This window comes from Rhipicephalus sanguineus, chromosome 10 (assembly GCF_013339695.2).
Source record: "Rhipicephalus sanguineus isolate Rsan-2018 chromosome 10, BIME_Rsan_1.4, whole genome shotgun sequence".
Taxonomy (NCBI): Eukaryota; Metazoa; Arthropoda; class Arachnida; order Ixodida; family Ixodidae; genus Rhipicephalus; species Rhipicephalus sanguineus.
This window is the reverse complement of record NC_051185.1, coordinates 124,566,223-124,586,358: the sequence shown is the minus strand read 5'-3', so window position 1 is coordinate 124,586,358 and position 20,136 is coordinate 124,566,223. Positions and strand designations below refer to the sequence as shown.

General features: G+C 47.3%; 1 protein-coding gene across 2 annotated transcripts in view; it reads right to left on the bottom strand.

The window, feature by feature from the left end:
• Window positions 1-1,536: 1,536 nt before the first annotated feature.
• LOC119372426 (uncharacterized) overlaps window positions 1,537-20,136 on the bottom strand; it is a 140,116-nt gene continuing 121,516 nt past the window's right edge. For both annotated transcript variants that reach the window (XM_037642905.2, XM_037642906.2), the window contains exons 10-11: window positions 12,394-12,665; window positions 1,537-2,238 (exon numbers count right to left, since the gene is read on the bottom strand). In XM_037642905.2, the coding sequence (XP_037498833.1) occupies window positions 1,861-2,238; window positions 12,394-12,665 (650 nt within the window). In that variant the 3' untranslated portion in view covers window positions 1,537-1,860. The remainder of the gene's footprint in view (window positions 2,239-12,393; window positions 12,666-20,136) is intronic.

Sequence of the window (20,136 nt, the reverse complement as noted above, 5' to 3'; positions counted from 1 at the left end):
CGACGGGAATGGCAGCAGGTTAGGTCGTTCCGTACGTAAGCAGAGACAGTGAAGAGATCAGAGACGTGTGAGGGGAGGCGAACCAGAATGTGTAGGTGCCATGCCACTCACCTTCCTTGGGCATTGCCCAGTGGTAAAGGCGTCACTTTGCCCAGCGTTGACTGTAGAACAAAGGTCACTAGGAGTTGCACTGCGGCCACCATCATTTCCCGGCGGCGCATGGGTGTCCTGCTTGTGTTCGTTCTCAGGTGATTCATATAAACCGGTGCATTCTCCTGAGTCGCTACAGAAGTTCGGACGCGCTTGGCTTTCCACCAGTGCTGAGGAGAGCGAAGTTTTATCCTTCGAAGGAGGCGGTTCTTCTCCGTCCGCTTCATCGGTTCGAACTTTCTTGAAGTAAGACGCAAGACTCCTTTGCTTCGTTGTTGCAGAGTGTCTTTTCATTTTGCTGCCGCAATCCTGTGCACGCACACAGAAGTGGCCAGTGGCTCCAAAAAGACGTTTGCGACTGCTTCGACTGCCTGGCGTGAACGGCGGGCGATGTTTTCTTCCTCTCTTATCCACTTTACAGTGGCTAGAATGTAGAAGTGTGATGAACGCGCCGGCTCCCGCGTGGCGCATGTGTTTTCTGAACGCCGCTACAGCTGGTGTGCATGCAGGCCCATTATTGTACTCCAGCTGCAGCAAACTGGATTAACGCTACTTAAAGACCTTTTCACAGAAGACTCCATGGGCACTGCATACTCCCCTTAATATACGTGAACCCCCAAGAATGCACTGCCGAGACATTTGCACTCCCGTGGTACAGTCCAGAAAGGAGGTGTTGCTCCGTTCCTGTGAAAAAGTCACCTTTTCACAGACGGCTCCCTGGGCGCCTGCATAATTCTCTCTGGGCTGCGCTAATTAAATAGCCGTGACCCCCCAAAAATGCACTTTGTAGGCTGTGACGTCAGCCTCTGTACTCCCGCGCGCAGCCCAGCTTGGCGGCGTTTTTTCTCTCCTGTGAAAGTTGACCGCTGGTGCCGGATTGTGTGCCAGCTGTATCCTCGCTTTGTGCGCTTTGTAGGGAGGCGCATATACCTTCTGTGTACAGAAGAGGTAGATTTCCTTGCGTGTGGTTAAGGTTGTTCGAAGTTGCTCGGATATGCCAGTCTTTCAGTAGATGTCATCTTCGATGATTCGTTTCGGTGGCGAGGACTACAGTTTGAGAAAAGTTTACCCTGCAGCCTGCGTCCTCGGAATGCGCCGCTGAGTTTTTTCCGCTTAGGGGTTTCGTTCCCTGGCAAATTTGCGCACGTCGTGTTGGTGTTGCCGTTGCTGTCGAACTGTTTACCTTCACAGAAGGAGACGCGCTTTTCGTAGGAACCCAAAGCCGACACGTGCGGTCCGCACAGACGGATAACTTCTCCAGCGGCAATGCACAAGGAAAGCATCTGGAATCAATAAAGGAGCTGCTACGGGGTGAAAGACGAAGGAACGCGAGGGCGAAGTGCAAAGCTGTACAAATAGGGCAGGTGCGAGGGAGGGAGCGCTGAGGTGTTCTGGTAAAAGGGTAGGTTTGAAGAAAGGAAGAAGAGGGAAGCAATGCCAGGAAAGTTGCAGTGTAACTTTGGCAGCTGGTGGTCGCTGTGAAGGCGTGTAAATATTTTAGTATCACCCGAAAAGTTAAAGCATCAAAAAAATTTCGGGGGGGGGTCAGAACCCCCTCAACCCCCCCCTAGTTACGGGCCTGCCCTGTTCGACGATTTCTCATCGCTTGAAGCATTCATCTTCCCCTGAACTTCTGTCTTATTGACATTCAAGAGAAGTGTCACACCAGCACATGCTTCAAGCACAACCTCCATCAAAGGGACAGTGTGGTCATGCCTGGGCAAGAATGGCCCGCAGTTTCCCACAGATGCTGTCTTCTGCAAACCCTTTCTCATTGTGGGATTTGCCAGCTTCGGCCAGTGCAGTGCTGAAATGACTGTGTGCCTCCGAGCGGAGTGCCAATTCTGCACGACTCTGTGGCAACGTTGTTCCATGCAGCAGGGCTTGGAGCAGCGGTTGCAAGTGTTCCGGCAGCAGGTACCGTTTCTCAGGCACTAGGTCGAGGCGATCAGGCAGTGTGGTGTATGGCAGCCGGGCCACCGTGATGTGGCAGTAGTCACCGAGTGCTTGTGCGTGGTTCGACAGCAGTGCTGCATACGTTGTGTGGTACAGCTCGTCAACGTTGCTCTCGCTCACCTGGCCCAAGTCCTGTAGAGGAAAGTAGTAGTATTGCACTTATGCCAAAGCTCAAAGTTTTGGTAATAGAAGTGAGCCAACAACTACACATCTGACAGCCTATCTTTGATGAAACTTTCTAGCTGCCAAAGGTCAATATACATATATAAATGAACATAGCTAGCCACTTACAGGTCGCTGAAACATTGAAGGAATACAATTTTACTGTATTTTCCGGTGTATAAGACGCACCTTTTTTCCGATATTTTCGCTGGTGCATCTTATACAACGGTGCTTCTTATATACGCAAAAAGTCATGCGATTCTGCGAGACCAAATTGTTTATATTTAATTCACGAGTACGATAAACTGAGCACAAGAGCATTCGTAAAATTATATCTTATTTTGTTATAACAATGAGGTGGCTGTGATCTTAGATGTCAGCAACTTGCTGTTCAAGCAGTGCGGCGAACCACGGAGATTACGGCCGCAATAAAAGCCACCGCCGTCGTGCACCCCGTTGTACTATTTGCATTGTTTGTCTTTAAGGGAAAGCATTAAACCCGTGGAACTGAGGCAATAAATAAAAAAGAGCACCACAACGGTTCGTTGTAACGCCCACAATATCAGTTACAAAAGTGAAAGTACCACTTTGTTATCATCATCATCAGTTTCCGTGTGAGACATCGCTGCAGTCATGGCCGCAGTCCAGCAGTAGTTGCTGCTTCCGGCTTCCGGTTGCCATTTACGTTTTGTATGCGTGTGTGTAGGTGGTAACCGTGCGGCGCGTTCAGTTGTTTATGTGTTCCCGCCAAGTTCCCAAGTCAAGTAATGCATAGAGGTATGGTAGCCACCATAGTAAAGGCAACACCAACGATGTGCTTCAAGGTGCTTACAACGCTGCGTGAAACCTACTCAGAGGCCGACAACGGCTACCCAGCGACGCTGCGAACCGAGGCGAGTGAGCAAGTCCAACAGGTGGGATTCAACCGCTCAACTAACGAACGTGGCGTTCTCCCTGACCGACACTGCACTCGTGTGGTACAAGAACCACGAGGACATGCTTACAACGTGGGACCTTTTCGATGAGGAGCTCAAGGCATGTTTCGGGGACTCAGTTGCTAAAAAGAAGTGCGCTGAGCAAACACTGTCGCAACAGGTGCAGCTGCCAGGCGAAACGTGCACCACATATATTGAAGAAGTGTTAAGGCTGTGCAAGGTGGTCTGCGCTAGTATGTCAGAAGAAGACAAAGTCGGCTATTTGCTGAAAGGAGTCGCTGAGGACGTGTACAATTTTCTAATTGGGAAAGAAAGCCTCAGTTCTGTATCCGATGTCATTCAGCATTGCAAAACGCTTGAAACGCTCAAGATGCGTCGGATTACGCCGAAGTTTGGTCGGCTGGCAAACGTTACGACTGTTGCCAGTTTGGACACGAGTCCTTGTCCTCGACCTCATTTTGACCATTTGACAGACTGTTCGCGAAGAACTTTCCCGCCAAGAAATGTCGCGTTCGAACAGCTGATCATCATGAGTTGTACATGCCAAGTGAGGCTATTACTGCGCCTCTTTCGACCTTTTGGCAGCCGACGATGAGCGCAGCGACTGTGGAATACAGCCCAGCCCCACAGTGAAGGACGACAACACGATTTCCAGCTTCGCGATATGATCGACGCGCTCAGCGCACGCCCCCCGATAAGTCTAGTCGCTATATAGAAGCAAATGATGGCGCTCGATTCATTGAAGAGCAACCTAGGTTTTGACCTCTGCCGGTGTGCTACTCCTGCGGTGTTCCGGGTCATATATAACCGCCGTGTGGCTCCTCGGTATGACCAACCATCAGAATTTTCACGACGCTCCGTACAGCCTCACGGTGTCCCGCGGCCAGCACACATACCACCTGGCAACAATTATTGGTCAAGCAGCTTTCGCAACCAGTCCCTGGCATGTGACAGGAGTTTGACGCCTCCACCGACACCTCGCACTCATTGTTCTCCCTCAATGCTGCGTTGCAAAGCATCCGCTTCGCCACCGAAAAACTAGCTAGCGCGGCCGATGGGGGTGAGGTCATTGGAGATGTGCTACTGACAGAAATACCACCTGTGTTGATGCTTAAAAACAAAGTGCATGTTTTTGTTGATGATGTGCCTGTGATGACTTTGGTGGACACAGGGGCGACAATTTCTGTGATGAGTGCTTTCTTCAAAGATGTGTTAGGGCGAAAAGTTGTTTTCAGGTGGGACGTACGACACTTAGAAGTTGTGTGGTGTGAGTGGAGAGCCGCTGCGTCCTATTGGTGTGTGTAGCAGTGATGTGTTTTTGGGAGACCATATTATTACGACAGAGTTTGCGGTTATTCCTCGATTGACTAATGACGTTTTTCTGGGCATAGGCTTTCTGTGGAATGTGGTGCCACTGTAGACTGCCGCACAGGAAAAGTATTTGTGAGTGACCGGATGCCAGTCAGAACTCAGTGGAAACCCCTGTGGATGACGACGAAACTACACTGTGTCTGCGGAGATACTCTCATACCTGCGTCATCTACCGTACGTGTGCCTGTTGTCTGTCACGGCGCCGGTTCCGACAGCTTCGATGCAAGCGTAGAATCCAATGCACATTAACTGTGTGAAGAAGAACGTGTTGGTTCCCCATTGTGTGGTATCCATCAATGGCGGACAGCACTGGCCTATGGACTGTAAACTGCTCTTCAGAGCCCATGATACTACCGGACGGTTTGAAGTTAGCATTGGTCAGCAGAGAACACGTGTCCTTATTGCTGGCCAAACTTACAGACACGCCGGAAGAACCTGGTTGTCACAGTTCGGACATGGAACTTATGTCAATGATAAATAAATCACTTAGCACAAGCGAGCACCGAGCTTTAGTTTCCGTATTCGACTCTGCGTAGAACGACAAAGTACCCCGCATGCCTGCATCTCGAACACGCCATGCCATCAACACTGGCTCGGCAAGTCCAATTCGGCAAGAGCCATATCGTGTTTTCTCAATCAGAGCGCCAGATTATCAACAATCAAGTGCAGAAAGCGATGAAAAATGGAGTGATACAAGAGTCAGCCAGTCCGTGGGCAGCACCAGTGATTCTCGTTAAAAAGAAAGATGGATCTTGGAGATTTTGCGTCGACTCGCCTGACTGAATGCTGTAACTAAAAACGATGTAGTATACCCATTGCCAGGTATTGATGACGCAATAGACTGCTTACATTCGGCCTCTTATTTTTCCTCCGTAGACTTACGATCCGGCTATTGGCAAATTTCGATGCATCCTGAGGACAAGGAAAAGACTGCCTTTGTAACCCCTGATGGGTTCTTTGAATTTAATGTGATGCCATGTGGACTGTGCAACGCTCCGGCAACGTTCGAGAGATTCATGGACAACATTCTGCACTGGCTTGAAGTGGAACATCTGCATGTGCTACCTCGACAACGTCGTCATCTTTGGCCGAACATTCAGTGAACACAACTCGCGTCTGGATATTGTTTTGAACTGCATTCGGAACACTAGCCCAGTTTTAAACTCGAAATGCCCCTTCGGAGACCGCCAAACCCTCGTACTTGGGCACCTCGTTGATAAGGATGGCATCCGTCCTTGATCCCCAGAAGACAGCAGCCATTGAGGCGTTCAGTGCCCCACGCTCTTTGAAAGAGCTCCATAGTTTTCTAGGGCTTTGCTTGTACTTCGGCCACTTTATTCCGAAATTTGCCGACGTCGCGTATCCGCTCACATGCCTGCTACAAAAGGACATTCCTTTTGAGTGGACTCCGGAGTGCGATTCTTCGTTTCGGCAATTGAAGTTCCTGCTGACGTCACGACCTGTCCTTCAGCACTTCAATCCTTCTGCTCCGACAGAACTTCATACAGGATGCCAGCAGTATAGGTATTGGTGCCGTCCTAGTCCAACAGTTACGGTGACCGTGAACATGTCATCGCATACGCAAGTCGCTCACTAAGCAGACCTGAACAGAATTACACCGTTACGGAACAAGAATTCCTGGCAGTAATATTTGCAATTCAGCGGTTTCATTCTTACCTGTACGGACACCCCTTTACAGTTGTCACTGACCACCACACTTTGTGTTGGCTTGTCAACCTTCGTGATCCTTGTGGCCGCCTTAGCGCACTGGGCACTTCGGCTGCAAGGATACAGCTTCGCCGTCTCTTATAAGAGCAGTCGACGACATGCCGATGCGGACTGCCTCTCACATATGCCACTTGCACAACGGACAGTGACGCCGATGACCTTGTCCACCTTGTAGCTTCTGTATCACCTAATTTTCCAGACTTCCTAAGTTTCAAAGTAGAACAGCGAAAGGACGCCAAACTAGCGCCGCTCTTCGCCGCTGCATTCACCTCTACTACAATACGCCATTTATTTCTGTGTGCGTGATGGACTGCTATACAAGAACCTCTCCAGTAGTGGTGCACGTTTTCTGCTGGTGGTGCCGGAGAACCTTCGAACGTCGATTATGACTGTTATGCACGACGACCCTACGTCTGGAGATTTAGGTTCTGCGCGGATGCTTCACCGGACTAAGGAAAGCTCTTATTTATTTTATTTATAGAAAAGTCTGTTGAGATGTATGTGGCCAGCTGCATGCAGTGCCAGCGCCACAAGCGTCCATCTACTGCTCCAGCTGGTGTCCTGCAGCCGATGCCAACTCCAAAGCGCACCTTTCCAGCAAGTGGGCATTGACTTCCTGGGCCTCTTTCCAAAATCAGCATACGGCAACCGATAGATGATTGTTTGCGTCGGCTACCTTACATGCTACTGCGAGACGGCGGCCATTCCCTCCACAACCGCCAGTGACGTCTCATTGTTCTTGCTACAACACGTCATCCTCCAACATGGCCCACCTCGCGTGATCATCAGCGACCGTGGATGACAATTCACAGCGGATGTCGTGGAGGAGCTCCTTCGTTTGTACGAACCCCGCTTGCGTCACTCGACCCCTTACCATCCACAAACGAATGGGCTTACGGAGCGTACCAACCGGACAATTATCAACATGGTGTCTATCTATGTTTCATCCGACCACAAGAACTGGGATGACGTACTGCCTTTCACTATGTACACATTCAACACCGCAAAGCACAAGACTTTCTTCTTGCTGTACGTACGTTCGCCCCAGCACACAATCGACAGTCTTCCCTTTCAGTGATCACGAAAACGTCACTGTCGCCGAGACCCTCTGCCTTGCCGAAGAGGAGCGTTGCATAGCTCGGTTACGCAGCTTGGCATCGCAAGACAGAGCGAAAGCACGCTGCGACATTCACCACAGACCTGTAAACTATGGCCATGGTGATTTAGTGTGGTTGTGGACTCCTACATAAAAACGTGGGTTGTGCCAAAAGGTTTCGGCCACTTACGATGGACCATTTGTTATAGTCAACAGACACACAGAGGTCACCTACACAATAGCTCGCCTCACGGCAAGTGGTCGAAGATCTGCCAAGACCCAAGTTGTCCATGTCGCCCGCCTGAAATTGTTCACGCCGAGACAAATCGCCTGACTCGTCCGGTGGCCTTCGTCTGCGAGGAGAGGAATGTTGCGCATATGGACGAGGACAACGAAGGCCACAGTAAATGTGCTTGCCGCTCCGGGTTAGAAAGAAGAGGACGAGGTGAAAATCACCAACTAGTCGGCCGCTCCTGAGCTCACCCTCACAACATAATAAACAGCCCCCTTCAACCTTGATGGTCTCCTTTAAGTGTAACAATATTGTGCAGGTTAGTTGGGTCATGACAAAGATGCTCGTTTTTCTTTATATTATGGTATATATACTACAGAATTCGATTCGAAATTATTCGAGCAAATTACTATTCGCTTCGAACCTAAAATTTGCTATTCGCACAAGCCTAGAAATAAGGGATGTGCACTGACCATCCGTGATTTAAGCTCTCCTGATGCCGCCCAGATTCAATGACAAAGTTGAGGATACGTTGTTAAGAACTTCTTTTGTGCACAATTCCACCGTGTTGAGGGGAGAAGAAACCTCCGGTGGTATACTCAAGACAGAATCGGCAGTTGCTAGTAGTTTTCCCGGGACATATTGCATAGTGAACTGGTAGAGCATGAGCTTGAGGCGCTGCCTCAAGCTCATGGATACAAGGAGAGCATGTCAAGTTCCATTTTGCTGAACAGTGGCTAGTGGTTGGTGGTCCGCTTCCACCACAAAATTTATGCGACGTATGAATCTCTAAAACCTACGCACTTCCGATGTCGCTGCCAGAGCTTCCTTTCCTGTCTGACTGTACTTCTGTTCCGTGGCTGTCTTGAAGCGAGAAGCAAATGCCACTGGTTGACGTTCTACTGAATGTTACATTTGAAGTAGGACAGCTCCTAATCCAAAAGCATTGGCGTCCGCCGAAACTGTGATGGCATAGAAGGGGTGGTATTTAGCCATGCACCGATCTGATACCAGCAGTTGTTTTAAATGCGAATGCATTTCATAGTCGGGGTTGTCGTGCGTCCCTGGTCGGCGTGCGCACAGATCTCTCCGCACGGGCTCCTTCTCGCCCCTAGCAACAGCTGCGCCGCGCCTAGCAACCGGAGCAGGTGGTGAGCGGCGGAGGGTAAGGGGGAGGAGGAGCGCGCGGGCGTGTGATGGTGCTCACATCGCGGAGCAGCGGAGGGTAAGGGAGAGGAGGAGTGTACCCGGTGAGGGCGCTCGCATCCGCGATGCGAGTACGGGAACTGATATCGCACACCGTTGCCACGTCTCCCGTTCGAGACGCGTCTCCGTACAAGGACTTGTATGCCCTTACCTACACCGAAGACGGAGTCTTTGTGGTGACCGTGTACCTCGCGCCCAACCTCGCTCGGCACGCCGTTGACGCGAAGCTGGACGCAGCTATGGAAAGTGTGCGTGTGCGCTCCAAACCCTCTGATCCCATTGTCTTGGTCGGCGACTTCAACATTGATGTGTGCAAGAAGAGTGGCGAGTGGATGGTGGAGTACATGCAGACCAAGCACTCTATGCATTGTCTCTGCCGCCTCCAACAACACGTGCCCCACTACCATTCATGGGAGTTGCATTGATCTGGTCTTTACGCGAAACTGTGCTGCGCGTATGCTTCTCGAAGACCCTTTGACCGTGCACTTCAGAGACCACAAGGCGGTGATTGGGGCCGTCAGGTACAACGATAACACGAACAGGTGCTGACGTATGAATAAATAATGCTTACGTGCACACTCTCGTCTCTCTTCATGAATTAATCGCACACTCATCGGGTGCACCCAAATGCATTCGCATTTCCTCACGATCCCCTTCGGGGAGGTGCGGCTTTTTTATCTTGGTGAAGGCTGACTCTAGTTCGTGGGGCCATGACTAGGCCATTTGCTTGCTCAGAAGAGCACGCAGGGGTGCCATGATCTCGGAGATGTTAGGAAGGAACCTAGCTAGGTGGTTCACCATCCCGAGAAGTCGGCGAAGTTCTTTGATGGGCCTAGAGAGGCTGGAAAAAGGCCTTAAGGGTTGCAGTGGGCTGACTTTGAGGCCTTTCTTCATGGTCAAAACCCAAAACCATGGCAACCCTTTCCGAATGATTGTCGGAGATAACAGTACTTGGCAGAATGTTTCAGCTAGATACCTCCAAGGGATGTTGAACGACTCCCGGTGGAAGACCCTTTTGGTGTGAGCAACTCCGGGGTGTCATCGACTTTCTCAAGGAGGGACAGCCAGTTACGTGCATATCCATAGACGTCAAGGATAGGCTTGTGTGAATAGTAAATTTTAGGTTCGAAGCGAATAGTGATTTTGGTCAAATAATTTCAAATCGAATTTGAATAGTATATGTCACATATTATAAAAAAAGATTACCACATTTGTCATGACCCAACCAATCTGTTCAACGTTTTTTTATATTGTAACAAGGCATGTGCAAATGTCATTCTTTTTGGTTCAAAGGAAGTGGAAGCAACTTTGAATAGTGGCAGGATTTGGCTTTCGGTAGAATGCAAGTGATCACCTGTAAAATATGACACATTTTAAAATTTACTATATTTGGAGCATATAAGCTGGTATAACAAGTTTTTAAACTTAAAAGATTATGAATCGATCTGAGGGTAATATGTTCATTTAACCTTGAAGTGGGGCTTCGCGGCAGTGCGGATTTTCCCTGGAAATGTGTATTCACGGTGTAGCACTCCTCCACTGCAGTGAAACCACCTTTACAGGAGGGTTACAAGTGGACTAATATACACTTATTCATTCATTTCAAATACTTCGAAAGTTTCAATAATTTAAATTCGAATTGAAGCGAACTCGAATACTGTACTATTCGTTAGAATATTCAAAGTGCTCGAATATTCGCACAGGCCTAGTCAAGGTCATGTATTACAATGTCCTACAAACTGAGGACATTGCAACGGTGCAGGAATGCATTCACATCAGAGTTGTATGTAACGTGTTACAAGTAGTCAATTACATCTTTTAAATTTGTGATATAATCGATTGCTTTTTCAAAACTAACATTCTGGGTAATTGAATTACACTTTCTTGTAAATGATTACTGATAATCAATTAATTTTTTTTCCAAAATAACCAGTCTTCCATGGCAGTTCTGGTCCCGAAAAATATGCGACCGCTCTGTTGGGACCCCCTGTCAGACAGGACAGGGGTGTCCCTACACAGCCTATTTTTTCACCTTTTCCTTGGCCTTAACTGTAATGCCTGACCTGAGTGCCAGCAACAGCAAAGCGCTTCATAGAGGTCATGGTCACTTGCATCGAAGCACTGCACAACTACAAGCTGGTGCGCAAGGTGACCCTCCATTACAATACCACCCAGCACATGCATTGTGAAAGTGTTCAGTGTAGCAGCTGACCTTGTAATGAGAAAAACGTAGAAGAATCAACAACGACAATATAGGAAAACAGCTCCTGTTGAAAGTTAACGTGTAATACGATAACACTGAAGTACGAAAGAAGGCGAATTCCCCTTCTTTCGTACTTTCATAGCGAGGGCTGTGTTCTGGCAGACTTGACGCTTTAGGTGGCATGCGAGGGTTTATTGGTCAGCCGCCACCTCGTGCGAAGATCAGGTGACCCGTGACACGCTCTGGCAAAAGAAAGAGTGCTCCACACTCGCAGCCTGGGCTTCAAGTGGTGCTGGCTAATACTCCGAGCTATTAAGGCGATATCAATACTCTACAAAAAGTGAAGGGAAGTGGCCACGAACGAAGCTTAAATGGGAGAGCATCGGACGCATAATTCGAAAGTTGTCTCTTCGGATTCCATCAACGGAAAGGGTGATTTTTCGTCCACTTTAATTGCTTACAATTTAGGTGAGAACATTTACACTACAGTTAAGAAAGCACAAATCTCCCCATTGCTTTCCTTGGCTTAGTCTGTTGGTTTCATTAGTTGTGTACCATATCACAGAAGCCAAAATAAGCCTCCAAGCCTTCACGCAAGCCAAAGTAGTTCATTGCAGTTTGAGGAAGTTTGTGTTACTGTGTTATGGCAATAAATGTCTTATAGAAAGCAACGTGAAAGTAAGCGATTACATTTCTGCAATTACTCAGTCACTTTTCTGGAACTGTAATTGACCACTGCAATCAATTACATTTTAAAGGGAGTAATTGTAATTGTAATCGGTTACCTATTTTCTGTAATGTGTAGAAGTATCATTCATATTTACGGTCCTATTTGGTTTCAAAATGAGTGTGTGACTAGTATTAGTGAATTTCTAGACTTGCTGCATATTACCTCCAGGCGCTTTATGCGGAATGAGATGAATCAGTCTTCGTTCAGAGGGACAGAATCTGTATTGGTGCGTGCCTGGCCCCGGTGTTGTATAGGCAGGAGCGCGGCGTCACCCCACGGCAGGTCGACGGAGAGGCCGAGCGACGGGAGGGCGCGTAAAGTGACGAGCCGTAGACCGAGCTTCGGCGAGACTGACGGGAGACTGCCCTCCCGCGTTTATTGCAGGTGGTTTTATGGAGGAGGAAAAAGGGCTATTGGTCAGCGAGGCACGGGTCACATGACCGGCATGGCGACGCCGGGTTGGTGGCAGCAAAGAGACATGCGGCAGGCCCAGTGCCACCCGGTGGCATGAACAGGGACCTTTACCGCACTGGTGTTTTCGCATGTCACCAGGGGTCACACGACACAACACCCGGTACTTTCGAGTCTCCATGGCAAGGTATCCAGGTGAATGAATAAGCTCACCTTGTGCTGTCGGTAGGCCTGGTGCTTGAGCAGTGCCCCATCCGACTCGAGCACCAGCATCTTGACAGGGGTGGTCGTCTTGGTAGCCGGGTTGAAGTGAGGACACGGAAGCTGGGCCATGGCCATCGCCCAGTCATGCGTCACGTGTGCAAGGTCCACGGCTGCCTCGTCCCACTCGACCCGAAAACCCAGCTCGCGCCGCAGCAGTTCGCACAACTGGGACACCGCCGCCACGTGGGCCTCACTGTCACGTGAGTACACCACTTTCACCACTGCACAGTCACCATAAAATACACAGTCAGCATCATAATGGAAAGCTCGTCAACCCAAAACTGTGCCCCATTCTTCAACCCTGCAGAGCCCGGCTTTTTTATTGCAATAGCATCACAGTGGTGATCTGTGTGGATGCTTCAGCACTGAACTAGTAAAGCATCACTGACAAAAGCGGCATTTGGAGCTTTTGTAGCAGAACGTTACCCCCTTGAGGAAGAAAAACCTTCCATTCTGAGCAAAAAAAAAAGACTACAGTGCAGGGCAGTAACCAGTGTAGTAACCTGTTGCCCATGCACATAAGGACACCAAAAATATTGACTGTAAAAGTATTTTCCTTGTTATTATTCAGTTATTTTTTTACTCACGTACCCACAGCGCCATTCAGGCATTACAGTGGAGGGGGCGGGTTGTACATAGCTGTTTGAACACCCATTGGGAGTCCACAATAAACAATCAGTTACAACAACATTGATAAAAAATACGCATTACGTTACAAAAACATCGGTAGGCAAGAACAAAAAAAACACACACACGCAATCATGAGCACTCAGAAGCAACACTAGCATATATGAATGTCAATGTAAATCAATGTAAAAAAAAAACCTTCTTAGATGCCACAAGAAAAAAAGAAAATAACAACACTGCACAAATATAAAACAAAGAAAAACTATGTAATAAGAAATAAACTTTGTATAAAAACCAACTACAGCCGAAGACAGAACGACACAAAGTTTCATACAATAACCTAGAGAGGAAACTCGCGCTGCGATCGTTCAACCACCTTGGGAATGATGGGAACCACAGGCTTCGGAATGGATTTCGTTAGCTAGCGAACTGTCTAGGGATCTTTTCCGACGGTTTCAGTTTCGTTCTTTGCGAGGCGTAGGCAGTGGAGTGGATTACAAAGCACTCAAGCCTTTGTTGTTCAAAGAGGCTGAAGACCGCTACGCTCCTTGGTTTGCCGGCACGTTGCAGCTTTACATGTTCTATTTGACAATTTTAGCAAAGCGTCGTGCACTCACCACTGCTCATAGATCTAGCGTCCCAAGCAAGTTCAGGAAATTGCATAGAGTTCACGTTTTGTGATAAGCGTTATGTGTCAAAACTCTTTCAAATCAACTGCAAAACGATGGCGAAGCTAAGTAGACGCACCGTCGTGCTCCTTTGACTCTACTTCACAACACAACGAGAGATGCGTTGGAGACAGGCCACTTGGGGAGACTCATCTGGCATCGCAGCAAATGATATGTTAAGTGTTTGTCACTCAATACCAGGGACGTAGCCAGGGGGGTTGGGGGGTTGAACCCCCCCCCCCCGAAGTTTTTCAGTTTTGCTTGCGTATATATACACGCGCACATACAAACGCACGCACGAACATACATAAAGTATGGTTGAACCCCCCCCCCCCCAAAAAAAAAAAAAATTTCTGGCTACGCCCCTGCTCAATACAGTACTGTTATTTCCATTAATAGATAATGCGTACTTTCGATGGAAAAACAAGCGCGTTTGTTTTAAGTGTTGTAACGAAAATAATTTATTATATTGTGATGCCAAATCTGGAACACAATTGCAGAGCAATGCATACCCTGGTGATTGAATTTGTCCAGGTTTCAGTTCCATCTCACGGTCACGCAAACGTTTTGCAATAAGGTTTACGTACAAAAGAATGAAGCAAGTTTTAATTGGAAATAACTTCCTGTCACTTTGTTTTACACTCGGCAAACAAGTGTTGCGAATCTCAAGAACCTAATCCATCCGAAGCAAATCCGAAGCCTGTACTTCCCATCATTCCCATGGTGGTTGAAGCGCTGCTCAAGGAGCCCGCGTAGACACTAACGCCAGATTCCCCTCTAGGTATTATTGTAAGAAACTCTATGCTGAGCCCCATGCTTCAACCCTGCAGAGCCCGACATTTTTTTATTGCAATAGCATCACAGTGGTGATCCGTGTGGATGCTTTGGTACTGAACTAGGAAAGCATCAGTGACAAAAGCTGGAATTGGTGCTTTTGTAGCAGAACTTTACGCCTTTGAGGAAGAAAAACCTTGCATTCCGAGCAAAAAAAAGGACTACACTGCAGGGCAGTAACCTGTTGCCCATGCACATGTACCAGACTGTTCACACAACTAAGGACACCAAAAAATATTGACTGTAAAGCTATTTTCTTTGTTATTATTCATCACGTGGTGCACTGTCGATTTATTTAAAAATGCAAAGTGAAAGTGCACATTTCGCAAACACATCAATTTTCAGCTTGCGGTAAGTCTGATCATGTAATTTCAGGGGTCTTGGGTGCCGAAACAATGTCATTATGAGCAATGCGGGGGACTCCGGCCTACTTTTTACCACCTAGAGTTCTTCAACGTGCAATTAAATTTAGGCGCATGGGTGTTCTTGCATTCCACCTGCATTGAAATATGGCCACCGTGGCCGGGAAGTGCAGTGTGATAATTAAAGAAGCGGTGGATCGATGACGTTTTTGCAGAAAAGGCCCCGAAGGTGAGCACTTTGCCAGCAGATACTGGGCACTGTCGTATTATGACCCCCAGTAGGAAGGTGCCTCTCAGTGTGCTGGTGCACTGAGCCAATATGAGTTTTACGCATAGAAAACATCGTCAGAGCAGCCGATTATTCTTTTTTTTCTGGAGTTTTCCTGTGAAGTTTGTATTGTAGGCGACAAGAGTGGGAATGGAACCGCATAACTGAGAGTTTGAACAATTCAAGATGGCAGCACATCAAGATGGGAAGAATGAGAGATGGTTCCAACTACAGTGTTTTTGCATGATTTAGGGATCCTTTCTCACCATCAGCAATGCAAAAATGATGCTTTTTTTTTTTCAGGCTAGGGTGCTTTTTCACCTAAATCATTTTCACACTGTAGACTGGGCATTCTACAAGCCAAAATGAGGGTTTAATAATGCCATTTTATGCATAAATAAAAGAAGGAAATTTTATGGGCTCGTTTCTTTGTTGATACAATCCTTAATGAAGACCCAGAGATAATGAAGCCAAGCAAGGTAGAGCATGAGGCGAAGCAGAGCATTGTCGGGTGCATTATCCAAAGGCTGCAGACTTGGTCTCTGCTGGCGGCAAGTTGTCTCTGAGTCCACTTAACCTTCTCTGCACTTATAATGTAATTACTGCAATACAGTTAAAATAGTACAATTAACGTCCCCTATACATCCCTTGGCTTCTGTGGGTCTTCATTAAAATTTTATGCATAGGCATTGTTATGCTATATGAAGTGAAGGTGGGCAAGGAGGACAAGCAACAGTATTTGTCCTCCAGCTGTATGCGCTGTTCCCTGGTAAGTATGTACCAACTAGCACAAGCCAGCACGGTGTTGCGCTTTAATTCATCAGGGAGCAAGCACATAACCGTCACTACGCACTATTTGCAATGATGCTACCGAGGACTACGGAGTTGGAGCAACTTTTGGAGCAGAAAAATTTGCATTTTGTAGCACTTGGGAGCAGCAAAAAATTTCATCTTGGAGCATTTTGGACCAGGTAATTTCACATCCTGGAGTACAGTGGAGAAGCACCGCAAAATCCCGAGCAAGTGCCCCCTCCCCTCCCGCCACTATTATTTTTTTTCCAACCTGTTCTCTGCTACAGAATTATGCAGAAGCGGTTCCTAGGAACCAAAGTTCTAAGAGCCTTTCCACATGTGCGCAACTTCTTAGTACTTTTACAGTGCGATGCTTCGGGGTTGCACACCGAGCTGTCACAAGGTGTCGGAAAATTAAGAACGTCTTTCCTCTCTTGTCATAATACATGAAATTTCAAACGAGGATTCTCTCCGATCCAGTAAAAACAGTAAATGCACGCGTATTTCGACCGCCAGGCTCTTCCACCACCATCTTGGTGGTGGTGGAATTTCGGTCCGCGACAGACCAAGGGCCCCCCCTCCAAATCTTGTCAGATTACCTTTCTCCGTGAGGGGGGGGGGGCTTGCTCAGGAGCCCTTGCTCAGGCTTTCCCGGTAAGTTGCATTTACAGTCAAGTGCCTGAATAATCATTATGGGGCTCTTATGAAAAGCTAGAAATATTTCGATTCATTCAAATCTGACGGAAAAAGTCATCTCACGAGCACTCCATATTTCACTCGATAAGGCAAGAAAAAGGGTTTCATGCAGTTGAGTGTTCTGCAATAACCTCTACAGCGATCATTTTCGACACTTGCAAATAAACAGAATACTGGATCAATAAAATTGTACTTTGTCAAATAACACTCTAAATACATCTATGTGGTTATCAGCAGAAGTGGTAGACAAAGCTGCAACGTATAACAGTGCCTCAATGCTAATGAGTTACACTGTCCCTAATGCATTCTCCTAAGACGACTGCAAGGCGAAAGCTAGGTTTTTTTTCTTCTCGATCAATTGTATTGCTGGGTGCAACATAACGTCACTTAGCTAGCCTCAAGAAGCCAGATCGACACTCCCTTCCCTCTTTCTGAGGCCTCTACCTGCGTTATTAAGAGTATTCTTGCAATGCTTTATCGTTTGCACATGCGCTGGATTGCCTGGAAGGCGGAGATCCGTCTGAAGCCGACCTGCCGTGAAAGTGTCCAAAAGTGCGTTCAACAGGGCAAGTGTCCAAAAGTGCGTTCAACAGGGCAAGTGTCCAAAAGTGCGTTCAACAGGGCAAGTGTCCAAAAGTGCGTTCAACATCTCACAGAATCTAAACTGGTCTTCTCACGTAAGTAAAATAGTTAACAATGCTAACAGAGCTCTCGGTTACTTTCGTCGTAACTTACATCTTGCGCCTCCATCAGTGAAATTACTAGCCTACAAAACACTCATTCGCCCAAAACTAGAGTACGCATCCGCCATTTGGGACCCACCTCAAATTAACCTATGTAAGTCCATCGAAGTAATTCAAAACCGCGCAGTTAGGTTCATCTACTCAGATTACTCATATCATACCAGTGTTACTAACCTTAAAAGAAAAGCAGGTCTACCTAACCTTGAACTACGCCGTAAGATTTCTAGGCTATCATTGTATCACAAAATGTATCATGCGTTTCATTATAACTCTCCCATTCAATCAGCCCATCGCACTTCAGCCCGCACAAGTCACCTCAAGGCCGTCTACCCACCCCCTGCTTGCACCACAGCCCACCATCACTCCTTTTTCGCCCAAGCAGCCAGGGACTGGAACGATCTTCCCCCAAGTGTCATCCATCATTCCAACACGGATAACTTTCGAAATGCCATAGAATCATTGTTTTATTAACCCTACATTGTTTGCCCACACCCTCACGTAAAGCCCTCTGTTGGGGGGCCTTTGAGGTATATTAAATAAATAAATAAATAAATTTAACAAACATTGTTTTCCTTTTACAGCGTAGCTGTATGTGGCTAGGACATTCAGTTTGTACGCCGAAAACCCCTTTTCTTCTTATTGCTATTGCAATTATATAAGCACTCTCAACGATTTTATGCCGACCCGTCGTCGTTGCCGTCATTTTCCGTATAACGTCCAAATCGATACCACCATCCAGCGCATCGTAAGTTCTACACACGAGTAAAAGCTCGCGAGCACTGGCGACGAGAGCGGCTGAAGCGGAGATGAAACAAGCCGGCCGTCTCCATCAGACGGAGGGCACATGCGATAACATCAACCCGCATGCGAGGCCTGCCAGCGATTGCTGATCAAACAGAGAGGAAATGCCCCACCTGTCTTAAGTAAGGACCATGAAGGGACGCCAGGGCAGGGGAAGGGAAGGGGACGGGGGGTGTGAATGCTGTGCTGCTCGAAGGTCCCTGCCGCACGCGCTATCTCGAGGCATCAGGACACTGCTTGTAAGCTTGCTGTGCTCTCAACGCTTACTTTGCGTTTAGAGAACTGACAGCGCAAAAACCGTTTCGGTCCCTGGAGCGGCAGTACTCACCTTTACCCTCATATATTCTCAAACTGCAAGCTACTCACTCAAGTTTATACACGCGTCTTCTCACACTCACAGGTACTCAAACACATACATACTGACGTGTCATCATCAGCCTGACCACGCCCATTGCAGGACAACACAACTTTTTTATTACCCAATATTTTACCCTACACCTAAAAATAGCACAGTGTAACAATAATTAGGTACAGACTATACTTCACTGTATGACATGCAGCCGTGTGGTGGTGCTGAAGTGGGTAGCGACTTCAGTGGTTTGAAACTTAGTTTCGAAGTGAGACTAAGGAACATGAAAAACAGCAGAGGGAACGAGAAAGCATTCCAGTATTTGTATGGCAAGAGTGTTAACTCACAGTTAAAAAAAAAAGAACTAGTGGACTCATCAGCAAGCAACGGCTCGCACTGTAAGTGACATGGTAACAAAGAGCATTAAAGGGACTGTCTACCACTGAGAAAAACTTTTTGATTGTGATTAAAATGAGAAAATTGTTTTTCACATCAGCGGTAACGAGCATGCTTTTGCCCAATAAAAGATGAATTACATTTTATTTTCTGAATGTCATGAAAGTATGATCGCTAGCGTCACCCAACAGCGATGTGGTTCAATCTAGTGGAGCAAAAAACTCTCACGGGTAGACTTATTTGGTGAAAACAAACATGCATAACTTAAAATTGTATTTTATGCACTTCTGGCAGCTTTCCTTTGCATCAGAGAGCAATTTCTGCTTTTTTTTTCTCACGCGTTCAAACAAGCGCTCGGTGGTGCTGCCCGCGACGCGTTCACTTGCCTGCCTGCCTTTGGCGGAGAGATGCAAGCCACGCGAGCACGAAAGAAAAAGAATAAAAGAAAAAGAATAAAAAAGACGTTTTGGGTGTAGAGCAGTGAAACTGACTTCAAGGAATTTTCAAGCCATGCGCGTGAGTCCTCATGCGTAACTTCGTACCAGTATTCACCAAGGTTTTACACTGAAGATTTTGCTTTCACAAGATGTCCGTGTTGGCTGTCATGTCGCATATGTAACACAGAACACCTAAACATAACTGAAAAACAGCAGGGACCTTCTGTTCTTCTGTGAAGCACGTCTCATGTTCGTTTTATTTGCATGTTTGGCATGAGTGGAACCACTACAGCTCGATTCACAATGCCGGCGCACCAGTGTTGCTGGAACAGACCAAGTTTTCATTCGACTGCAGTTGTTTTTCAGGCAGACTAAACAAAGCTTGAGAGACTGTGGTAATAATACCTTATTTGACAGTCTGCATGCTTTAAACGACCACTGCGGTATTTATTTTATTATTAAAGAAAACGTAATGAAGCCTGCAAAAACTGCATGTGGTTCCAGTTTTCGACTTTCACTGGCGCTACAATCGTCATCGCGTCCACCAACCACTGTTGTGGGCGTCTTCACACCAATGGAAGAAGACTGAATGCAGATCGGAAAATTCTGTTTTAAAAATTTCTACTCACTTTCTAGAGAAACCCTTGCAAGGTTGGACACTTAAAGGGACACTAAAGGCAAATATTAAGTCCACGTTGATTGTTGAAATAGCGGTCCAG